This window comes from Nyctereutes procyonoides, unplaced genomic scaffold (genome assembly GCF_905146905.1).
Source record: "Nyctereutes procyonoides isolate TBG_1078 unplaced genomic scaffold, NYPRO_anot_genome, whole genome shotgun sequence".
NCBI lineage: Eukaryota > Metazoa > Chordata > Mammalia > Carnivora > Canidae > Nyctereutes > Nyctereutes procyonoides.
The window spans coordinates 30,372,865-30,385,066 of record NW_026575047.1 but is presented as its reverse complement, the minus strand read 5'-3'; the positions used below and the strand labels follow the sequence as shown (position 1 = coordinate 30,385,066).

The 12,202-nt window shown below is 43.7% G+C and overlaps 1 protein-coding gene across 2 annotated transcripts in view; it reads right to left on the bottom strand.

Annotated features, from left to right (window-relative positions):
• Positions 1-12,202, bottom strand: part of FAM193A (family with sequence similarity 193 member A) — a 167,617-nt gene that overhangs the window by 39,489 nt on the left and 115,926 nt on the right. For both annotated transcript variants that reach the window (XM_055326148.1, XM_055326149.1), the window contains exons 8-13: positions 12,100-12,177; positions 10,518-10,630; positions 10,142-10,384; positions 7,590-7,743; positions 7,293-7,472; positions 1,819-2,070 (exon numbers count right to left, since the gene is read on the bottom strand). In XM_055326148.1, the coding sequence (XP_055182123.1) occupies positions 1,819-2,070; positions 7,293-7,472; positions 7,590-7,743; positions 10,142-10,384; positions 10,518-10,630; positions 12,100-12,177 (1,020 nt within the window). The remainder of the gene's footprint in view (positions 1-1,818; positions 2,071-7,292; positions 7,473-7,589; positions 7,744-10,141; positions 10,385-10,517; positions 10,631-12,099; positions 12,178-12,202) is intronic.

Sequence of the window (12,202 nt, the reverse complement as noted above, 5' to 3'; positions counted from 1 at the left end):
CTTCTACCAACTCATATGGGGTTGTGAGCCCATCATGAGTTAGGTATGCAGGTATTCACAGTAGTCAACCAAGTCAAACTAACTTAAATAACACAAACTAATTTTGGAAGACATAGTGACACTGCAAGCTTGTTTGAAGAAACAAGCATTTTTATACCAGATACAAATGAAGTATTTTGTCAAATGCAACTCATTTTCCCAAATAAACCTTACTAGCTTATCTTCTGCATTGCTTTTCTACCCATGAATCCTCCACATCTATCTACTAAAGTTTATAAGGTATTAAATAGATTCTATATACAGATCACACTTTCTCAAAATGTTTTTCTTCTCTTTTACCCTTCTCTGGACTACCTAAAATGCCCTGGATAAAGGCCAAAAGTTAGGGGTAAAAATCAGCTTTTAACTGGAGTATCTCAACAGCCTTTAAGAATAATCAATTTCCTACTTTTCTTAAACATTTTTAGGGACTGATTCTTGAATAGTTTTTACTACCAGCAAGACATTACAACAGACCATTCTCTACTCTTTCCTAGGGTTGGTTCCCTAGGACTAGGAAGCAGTTATATTCAGGTAAGACAGAACAGAGAGCTTCCCCACCTCATACAGTCACCCAGAGAGATTGGGCCAACCATGGAAACAGCCTGGCTTTGAATATACACCTGAAAATGCTATTTCAAATCACTCTATCAATAAAGTGATCATTAAATGTCCAAACTGAGCGAAGTTCAATCTAACAAAATTTAAGCATAAATATGGGCAGTTACCAAGTACTTATTGCAACAGAACATGACAAACTGATTCTATTATACTGTAAATCAGTGGTTATTAACTCTCCTACCTGTACCCCTCTCCTCAGCAAACAAACAACACTCTACTTCACAGCAAATGTCCCTGGGTCTGAAAAAGCCTCTTCTATCCCATGTCCTCCTCCCTTCTCTCAGTTGAGAATCACTATTTTAAATAATAAATCTAGGGTTTGGGGGAAATTTTATTTTTGATTGATTAAAACTAACTCTGACCCAGAATAACTGATAAAAAGGAAACCAAAAATCAGAAGTTATAAGAGCCAATAAAGCTAAGTTCAAAACGGCTAGGGACACAAAGCTATCTGTGGTGCAAAGAATAAAACCAAAGTAAAAATTTCATTGCAAAGTCAAAGCTACTAATATAAGCATGGGGTTCTCTGAGAATAAATACATAAAAAGCACATGTCTCTACATGCTCACTCCTTTTCTGCACAGGCACCGAGCACAGCTGGTCTGGGAGGCCAGCATGGCACTGCAACTTCGTCTTGGATGACACTTAGGATTCCTCCTTTGAGCCTGTGCATTTCGTTATGTCCTTCATTTTCGTGTTTAGGGAGCATGTTCATTTCAGACACTATAGAGCCCAACCAATGTCAGAGGACCCATGCTGTAATCACAGTATTTTACCCAAGTAGCATTAAGGAAAAAAACCAGGCCTCAGGAGGCCATGAGGAAATAACTAAGCTGTTGTCTGGGTAGGCAGAAGAGTCGTCCGTGTCTGGTGTTCCCCCAAGTACAACCTATTACACCAACGTCATCTGGAAAACTCTTTACGCTCTACTTAATTCTGAAGGAGTAAGCCACCACTTTTGTAATTGTTTTTACAACTGTGAAGGTTCAAAATTCTGAAAGCTTAAGGGATTACAGTAATCTCTTGCAGACCTCCCTATCAAGAGTAGACATGGCCTATACAAATTGCCAATTTGTGGATTTTTGTTTGTTTAAAAATGCACTTCTGATAAGATCTTAGTGACAGGTGAGCTTCCAGGCCCTCTCTGCCCTGACTTACCTTACTGTGTGTGAAGGGGGGCGCTGTATACAAGGTGGGGTGGATGAGAGGGCGGGGCAGGTGTGGGACCGCGTGCAGGGGCACGTGTCCATGGATGTGGGGGTAAAGATGCAGAGCAGGGTGTGTGGGCTTCTCTGGGCTCATGAACTGATGGCCAGGGGGAAGGGCTCCTGCAGTCATTGCTGATGCGGTCAGTCCAGAAGCTTCCTGTTTACAAACATGACATTCACAAGTGTTTGGAGCTTGTTCGGCCTAAAAGGAAAGAAAAAAAAAGTACTTGGTTATTTAGTAAAACAAAGAATGGAGTGAATTAAATTAAGTCAAGTAACATTGTGCTGAGAAGTCACACAGCCACTACAGAGAAGACAGGGCTCATCTGATGCCTCAAGTTGTCCAGAGCCCTCCTTATAGAGTACAGAAGGGACCCCGAGAGCCTGGGATGGAGGAGACCTGATGAGAAAAAATGCAGACCTCACTACCCAGTCAAGCAGGTGCTGAGGTGGCAGCCACACCAATCTGCTCCTGTGACTGTCTGTGCAGGGACAAGGGGACCGACAAGGGTGGCAGAAGGGAGAAGGGAGTTGGGGCCAAGGATGACAGAGCACTGGTGCCAGGCTCCACGGGCCTCACACTGCTCAGGAGTGGTTACATGGAGAGTCTGCAAAAGACACCAGAGGTGAGACTCAATAGTCAGTGGCTCTGCCCTCTTAAAACAAGGGTAAAACTGAATGCAACTGTCAAAGCAACCATTTGAGGATCTGAAAATGAGCCAAAGGGAAAAAGCAAATAGAAAGGCGTTTCTTCATGCCAATTAGCAAGAACATCAGGTAAGAGCAGCAGGAGCCAGGCCTTTTTGCCTGGGGTCCTTCCCATTCCCAACTCCCAACAGCCCTTAAAAACAAACCAAAAAAAGACCAAAGAATTAATAGCAGAATTAAAATAGTACACTAAAAATTTTGTTTAATACAAGAAATAAAGTAAAGGAGGAGCAGAGGAACAAAAAAATATGAGACCTATGGAAACAGACAGCAAAGTAGTTGTACATACCGCCGACCATGACATTAAACCATCAATGAAGCACTCCAGACAAAAGGCAGAGATTGGCAGACAAGATACAAAAATACAAGACCCAACTAAAATATTCAAAGACAAATCTTAGATTCAAAGACACAAAGAGGCTGAAATGCAAAGGATGGAAAAATAGGTAACATGCATACAGTAACCCTAAGACAGCAGGAGCGATTCTGCAAGTGGGAGGAGTCTTTCAGATGAGAAATGCTAATGGGAAGCATCTCATAAGGACAGAAGAGTCGACAGAATAGGAAGGGGTAACAGTAACACACACATACACCTTCAACAACACTGTCCCAAAGGCATGAATCAAAATCTAGCCAATCTGAAAAGGAAACAGTCCAGTAGCAATATGTGAAGACTTCAGTGTGCCTCTCGGCAGTTTTTAGAACTGGACAGAATAATCAGGAAGGATTCAGAGCACCAGAATGATATCAACTTGACCAAACTTTCGCTCTTAGGACACTCCATCCAACAAGAGCAGAACGCAAATTATTTTCAAGTATATATAGAACATCATCTAGGACAGACCATATGTTAGGGCATAAAACAAGTCTCAATAAATTCTCAAGTTCTAAAATCAGTAATCTAAGGCTTGGATTCAACAAGCTAGAGAGGGAAGAACAAACCAAACCCAAAGACTATGGAAAGAAATAATGAAGATCAGAATAGAAATCATTGAAATAAAGGGAAAAACAAATAAAATTAACAACAAAATTGTTTTTTGTTTTGTTTTGTTTTTATAAAAACTGATAATCCTTTAGGTCAGTTTGAGGGTTTAAAAAAAAAGTAGACAAAATTACCCAAATCAGGAATTAACATCACTCTAGACCCTGCAGAACTAAAAGAATCATAAAAGAATATAGTAAATATCCTCATGGCATCAAAGTAGACAATATAGATGAAATAGAAAATCTGAATAAACCTGTAACAAGTAAAGTAAATTAGTAATTCTAAATCTTCCCACAAAGGAAAGACGAAGCCCACAGATTTCACTGGTAAATTCAATCAACTATTTAAGAAATCTAAATTTTAGACAAATTTCTTCAGAAAATATAAGCAGAGCACACATTTCCCAACTCATTCTATGAGGCCATTATTACCCTGATATCAAAGCCAAACAGTGACACTCTAAGGTTAGATGACTACAAAACAGTATCTTTTACTAACACAGAAGCAAAAATGTTAACTACAGATTATTACCAAACCAATCCAACACACAAAAATAAATAAATAAAAGATTATACACCATGATCAAGTGGGATTTGTCCCAGGAACACATGGTTGGTTTAATATCCAAGAATCAGGGGTGGCTGGGTGGCTCAGTAGGTTTTGGATCTGACTCCTGATCTCAGCTCAGGTCTTGATCTCATGGTCATGAGTTAATGCCCGGCACTGGGCCCGACTCTGGGTGAGGAGTCTACTTAAAAAATGAATCTAAGAATCACTTGATGCAACATACCACAGTAACAGAATGAAGGATGAGAACTACAGGAACATCTTAATAGATATAAAAAAGGGCATCTGGAGAACCTAATATACGTTCATGATAAAATTCTTAGGAAAAGAAGAGTTGATGGGATTTACTTCCTTAACTGGGTGAGGCTATCCAATGAAAATGTGCAGCTAGCATGATCCTAGTTACAGGCTGAGTTCCTGGGGCCAGAAACAAGGCAAAGATGTGTGCTTGCAACATTTCTCTGCAGTGCAGCACTGGAGGTTCTAGCTAGCTCAGTACAAGCTAGACAGGCTCAGGGCAAGAGTAAGACATGAAAATCATCCAGAAAGAGGAAGAAAAACTATCTTTATGTCTACATAATCTTGCATGTAGAAAATCCAAAGGAATCTAACAAAAAAGAGAAAGAGAGAGTGAGAGTGAGAGAGAGAGAGAGAGAGAGACACCAAAGAATAAATGTGTTTTAAGCCACAGAACACAAGTATTTAAAAATCACTGTATTTCTATGTATTACCAATAATCAAGTGAAAATTGAAATTAAAAAATACCATTTACTACAGAATCAAAAACTTCAATAATTAAGAATAACTAGAAATTTTTTTAACTGCTAGAAGAAAGATGATTTAAATAAATGGAGATACAGCACATTCCTAGGCTGACAGATTCAACTTTGTTAAGACTGTATTTTCCCCAAACTGATCAAATCGTCCCACAAAGAAAAGACTAGGCCCAGAGGAGTCTGCTGGTGAATTCCATAAAATATTCAAGAATTCAGTACAATTTCTACCAAAATCCAGGCAGGTTTCTTTGTAGAACAAGCTGGTTCTAAAACTTATATGGAAACACAAAGGGCTTTGAACAGCCTAAACAATTTTTTTTAATTTTTTTTTAATTTTTATTTATTATTTATGATAGTCACAGAGAGAGAGAGAGAGGCAGAGACACAGGCAGAGGGAGAAGCAGGCTCCATGCACCGGGAGCCTGACGTGGGATTCGATCCCGGGTCTCCAGGATCGCGCCCTGGGCCAAAGGCAGGCGCCAAACCACTGCGCCACCCAGGGATCCCCAGCCTAAACAATTTTTAATAAGGCCTACCAAGCTGGGGGGCAGGGATATCCTGCCTGATATCCAAACTTACTATAAAGCAGCAGGTAAAGTACACTATGGGAAAGAACCCATAGGTCAAATGAACAGAGAATGCAGAGTGCAGACAATAAACACTTGTATTTATAGCTCTGTGATTTTCAACAAATGGCTGATGCAATTCAACCAGGAAAGAGAGGGTCCTGTCCACATATAGCACTTGGACACTGGACATCCACATACACAAAAAGATGAACTTAGACCCTAACCTCACAGCATAAGCAAAAACTGGATCAAATGAACCACACCTTAAGTGAGAGCTGAAATTATACATCTTGTAGAAGAAAACAGAATTTTGTATAAGGCAAGGTTTTCTTGGATATAACATCCTAAGCACAATTCATAAAAGAAAAAACTAAGGAACTGGAATTTATCATTAAAAACATATTTTTCAAAAAATACCATAAAAAGACTTATAGACAGGGAGCCTGGGTGGCTCAACGGGTGGTGCGACTGCCTTCAGCTCAGGTCATCATCTGAGGGTCCTGGGATTGAGCCCAATTGGGCTCCACGGAAAGTCTGCTTTTCCCTCTGCTCCCTGCTTGTGCTCTCTCTCTCACTATCACTCTTTCAAATAAATAAAATCTTAAATAAAAAAAAAAAAGAAGGTGGCTGACAACAGTAAGATGGAACAGGAAATGAAAAGCCCATCAACGTATAAGAGAATGCTCAGCTTTGCCTATCATAAATGAAAGGAAGACTGAAATCTCAAGGGGTTGCCATTTCTCAGCAGACAGGTCAAGTCCCAAGACCATGACATCACTCTCTTTTAGGGGGGAGGAGAGGCCATGACTCTGTGACCCAGAGAAGCCACCACTGGTAACCAATCCTAGGGAGAGACCTACTTCTGTAGAAAAAGCCAGATATCAGATGGCTCACTGAACAGTGTGGAGTGAAAAGAATGGGAGACACACACATATGGGCCCATGGATGGGATGGGCCAAGAAAGAGAAACCGAACTATGGTGTGTCCACCTGTTGGGACACAGATAGGGCAGCAGAGGGGACGAGGAAGAGCGCTATTTGCAGAGTCAGGGTGTACTGCGGAGAGAAAAGCAAGGGGAACAGAGTGTGCATCAGTATGAGCCTTCTCACAGAACAAGGGAAGAATGAATATTAGCATTTGTATAAACACACACTAGTAAGTCAGACTAATCACCTACTGGGACTAGAACTGGGCGTGTGTAGGTGCTGGACAGGGTTGGTGGGGATGGACATTGGAGCAAGACTTCTCAACATAACACCTTTTCATGTCACCTTTCATGAACTGTGTGTCTACACTGCCTATGAAGGAAGGTGGTTAACCAAGCACCCCCACCTCCGTTTGTTCTCTCTTTCATTTCAGAACGAGGTGAGCAACTATTTATGAAACTAGGAGCCTTTAAGAGAAAAGTCATCTCATGAGGTACTCTCATAACAGAACAGGTGTCCACCAGAAAAAAACTTCCTTTACAAAGTCAACCTTTTCTGAAATTTTAACATTCCATTATTTTATTTAAAAAAAAAAAAAAAAACAAACCCTCCCCTCTTGCTTCTTTAAAGTCAAAAACCTCTATGACAGCTCAATGTCTGGAGCAGCTCCGGGGTGCTGCAAATTCAAGACTGTTAAGAGGGCTCAAGCCAGAGGAGCAAGATGAGAACGTGGTTAGAGTCATGTTTGAGTGTTTTATAAGCAAGCCTCGATCCTCTCTAGTTCCAATCTTCAAAAGTTATTTAAAATAACATAATTTTGCATTCACTAATGCCCAAGTTTAGAGAAAATGTACACAGAGAAAGACACAGAGTTGGGAAAAATGAAATCGTACCTGCTGAGTTGGGTAAGATGGGGGTGGACTGTCCACTTTACTCTCCTCTTTCCTGGGACTCCCACTGCCTAGAGCCACGTCTTGCTTTGGGGCTCCGGGCGGCTCCCCACTGCTCTCGCCATCTGCCTCTTCATCGTCAGCCTCTGAAGAGCTACTACTGGTACTGCTTACCTGAGGGGACTTTAAAGACAACCTTTGTAATTTATACCTTTCAAGATGGAAGAATATAAAACCGTTAAGACAGCAGATCGGCGCCACTTGTCGTTCACTATCACCAGGGGGGAGTCATGCCCATACCTCATCTTTGAGAGCCATGTTTTCCCCGCCACCATTCAGTTCGCTGTGGAGTCCATTCATGTTGGCCACCACCTCAGCATCATCGTAGTTACTCAGTGGATAAATATCAGCAAATTTAGCTGACAATGGTGCAACGTCTTCATCATCACTACAACTGAGACAGGCAGAGTTGGTCACCATGAGGCCATCCCCCAAGCGCACAGTGAGGGAACCACCCTCTAAGCACAGAAGCTTCCTTTACAGACTCAGTTCTCGAGAGTATTACACTGAGCACCACGCACACTTCTCAACATCTCTTAGTAATCTGAACACCAGAGAAAATGCCTGAAAGATTACCATTTGTGCTATTTAGACAAATGGAAAACAAAATGCCAAAAGAAGAAAAATATCTAGGAAACTGCCAAAATTTAATCGGATTAATTATTACTGCACTTCCATTTGGCCTGAAGTGCCTTGGTGCACAACTGGTGCCATTTCCAAAAAGACACAATTTTCCATTAAAATTAAAGAGGGTACAAAAGAACCACCAAAATTGCAGATGTAGCCAGGTGAACAAAACTTTAAAGGCACTTAGGCGCCAAAATACTAAAAGTTTTTTACTACAAGTCCAGCTCTGGACAAGCCAGTCACGATCTTAAATATCAGCTTTAACAAGACATCCAAACAATAAGCAAATGACATATTTATTTATTAAAAAAATATAAGCAAATTTCAAGGCTGTGGTCAAAGACCATTTCAAATATAGGCTTTTCTGGTGCGTGAAAAGAGTGGGCACAGAGTTCCCTATCAGTGCAAATTGTTCAAGGCATGACCATACATGGTAACCCTGCAGTCTATATAAACAAGCCTGAGTCCATCTTCAGCCTTGGCATACCATAACCTCCAGAAGGAAAAATTCTACAAACTAGAGATCTCTTGGGTTTAGAAGAGTGTCCAGAATTGCTGAACTTGGATATCCTTCCCATTTTTGGAAAAAGAGTGAATGTACGACATGCTATAATCTGGAGCTCGCCAAAGTTAACACACACAGAGCCAACCAAGTGAAGGCTCTCAGGTGTCCTGAGGCCTGTGGCACCTAAGGTGACAGAAGTGCTGCTGTGGTCAACACTCACACCCAATCCTGAAACATGACCACCACCACAATTCAGATGAGGAGGCCAAGGTTCAGACATGAAGTGATTAAATCATCTGCTCAGTGTAATGAAGGCAGGCTTCAACTACCCAGAGCCCATCAAAACTAGAGAGCCCCGCAGTATGGAGACTCCAGTTGCACGATTCTCTTTAACAACTTAATAATGACACCAAGAAAGAGATAACACAAACCAAAGGCAATACTGGAGGCTTTCAAGTCACAGCAGTTCACGTTTGGGAGACATTAATCTCACGTTGCCAGAGGAGCAGAGGCCCAGAGCAGCTGCAGGCAGTCCCAGCTCTCGGAGAAAGGTGCCCATACCCCACTTCCTCCACCACTTGACACAGCATGGGAGCCTGCACCTTACATCGGCAGCCGTGACACATGAGAAGGGATGGGCTTTTCCAATATAAGTTTTTATTAGACCATACGTGCTTAATTCTGGTATGTTTTTGTAAGAGGCTGGCAAACAGCTAGCTGGGAAATACCTCGACCCTCCTTTGCAGGCTCCCAGAGAGAGCACAGTATTCAGGACTAGAGAGTAGTTCGAGCTCAACAGAGTCATGGCGTTCGGACCCACCCCCTTAGAATTATTTTGTGTTTTGAGACCAGATCCATATTGAGGACTGCAAGACTCTGAAGGAAAGCCTCAGAGTCGTCGGGAGAAATCCAGACAGAGGCATGGAGAAATCTAAGAGATGCTGAGCAGCCCAAAGTCAGGGCAACAATCTCTCCCACTGGGAACTGCACTGGCATCCATCACCTCCAGAGGGCTCCTGACACCTGCACACTCTACAGTAAGCAAAATACAAACCTAAGTTTACCTAAATAAAATAAAAACACACATCCATGTGCAACCCGTCCAGAAGTTAGAGTGGAAAGCCTCAACAAATGACAGGGTCACAACTCTGAAGAAATGTGGGACCACTCACCTACAGTGGGAATTGGCGACAGCTGCACAGCCACCTCGCTCATACAAAATGTACTTCTAGATAATGTGGGAACACGGAAAACAGAACCTTTCAATCGCTTGCTAAAGTGATCATCTGAGTTTTTAGCAAGACATGGAATAAGCATGAATGCTGAACGGACAATGAGGCGGAATGAACTTCGGGCTGATCACCCTCAAATAAAATGAGGAAACGTGAAGCCAGAACTGAAGAGACACTTCCCTGCATACCAACATGGTTTTTTCTTTACCGGCATTTATAAATTTACCGTAATTTTTTTTCAGGTAGTGAAATAGTGTCAAAGTTTGGGTTTATTGATTTCGTATTTTAAAAGTTGCTTAAAAAATGAAGGATCCTTTTTCTTGAAAAACACTATAATGATATCCATACTTCTGCAGACATTACTGTCCATATTTCTCATTAATGGGTTACATAAATTTCTGAAATCTTATTACAAAGTCACAACTTACAAAGTTGGTGCAGAGCCATTGTCTGTGAGGATGAGTCTGGGATGTTGCTGAATTGTAATGGGAGAGCTGGAACCTGACCCTGAGCTTGCTGAGGACACGCTAGGTGGGCGCATCTCAGAGAGATAGTCGGGAGCAGAATCCACTTGGAGGGGCAGCTGGTGACTGTGGATGTCGCCAGTGACGGGGGGGTCCATGACACCACAAGTGAGGATGTGTGAGAGGCTGCAGTCATCACAAGCACATCTGAGTGGGAATGAAGGACAGTTACCCAGAGAGCCGAGAAAGAAGGTCAGACCATGCGGTGTCAGGGTCAGTGCCTCGACTGAGGCTGTGGGTCCCACGGGCTCACAGCACCCACACGACAGCGGGGGCTCACCTTCTCCTGTAGTTGCAGTTGGGGCAGTCGGGCATGCTCAGCCGGGATGACAACATGTGCCTCATGGCATCTGTGAAGTTGTTCTCACCAGCAACTGCTTTCTTATTGGTCAGCTAGAGGAAATCATCAAATGAGAGGTTAACTCTGCAAGACTTATTCCCCAACTAGGCGGTTCAACTTCTCAATAATCATGGTAATATGTGTCATGCCCATTTAGAAGCCAGTGGCCACAGCTTCCTAGAGTGGGACAGGGCCACGAGGGGGCAGACCAGAAATGCACAGCAGCCACAAGCTTGAGCCTCACTGAGGCTGGGGACAGTAGCCCCTGGCTGGCACCTCACCAGCACACACCAGCCTTTACTTGGAATTGGCTGTGTGCACAGTCCTCATGAGGGACCAGAAGCACAGAACTAAACTAAGGCCCCGAAGAGCTCAGACCCTGGAAACTGATGTGGGAGGTGCCCTGGCACAAATCTGTTCAGGCTGCCACAGAAGCAGAAAAACAGCACAAAAGGACACCAGGCCCAAGCTGGGTCCAGAGGAGGCAGAGTTGGTAATTCTGTCAGAGGCAAAGAGGCCATCCAGCTCAGTGGCTAAGCACTGAGCTAGGCACCCACTGAAACAGCTCTGGAAGGCCTGGCTGACCCTGGGCTGACAGGGAGGGGGGTGCCATGCCTGACAGGGCAGCCTGGAGGGACACAGGCCTGTGTATGAAGCTGTAGCACCAGAGCATCCACGAGTTAAACAGGCATTTGTAATCCATGATAGAAGCAGCGGGTGAGAGGAAGGCCAGCTGGGGAGGATACCCACTGCAGGAACAAGGTGAAGGGAGCAGACCAGAAGCTACCTGGAAATGGCACCCAAACTTCCATTTGACAAGGCAAGCATCTGAATTTCAGAGAAGAAACCTATAGACCACCTCTGGCAATGGGAAAGGTGGTGCCAGAAGGGCCATTTCATAGGATAGAAGCCATGGAGGAAGGGCTGGGGGATGGAGCAGGTGAGCGGACCAGTGTGGATGCCCAGAGACCACAGGGGTGAGGACAGTGGCGCGGGGGCTGAGGCCAGGGGCCACCAATGCCTAAAGAAGACCAAGGAGCAGAGCTGCCTAGAGAGAAAGCGAGAACAATGCCAGCTCATAGGCGAGAATCAAGAGAAGCAAGCTTTCAAACAAGTCAAGTGCTCTGAAGCCCTTGGGACAAGGCCTGCAGCCAGGCACATAGCGGAGGGGTAGGGAAGAGCCCGTGGGGAAGGAGGGGGAGGAAGAAGGCTGTGTGGCCAGCAGCTACAGTGAAAGCAGGGCCCAGGCCAGTGTGGGGAGGCCCATGAATTGGGCCAACACCCTGCTCCGTGATGGCACCACCTGCCTGTGCAGAGGCCAGACAGCAGGAACTTGGGTGGCTGTGGGCTAGCATGGGTCACTCGAGAAATAGTCTTCCTTGAGTATTACAGAAATCAGGAAAGAGACAGGGAAAACTAGTTTATTTAGGATCAACAACACTCTTAGGAGCAGACCCACAGGGTGGCCTTGACACAGTGGTGTTTTTCCCCGATCTGGCACGCAGCCTCCCTGCAGCCTCACCTGTTCTTCAATGAATCGCCTTTGTTTGAAAAGCTCCCAGTCCTCCGTCAGCATGCGCTGTTTGGTTTTCATTGTCATCTAGTAAAGAGATGCAAACAATAAA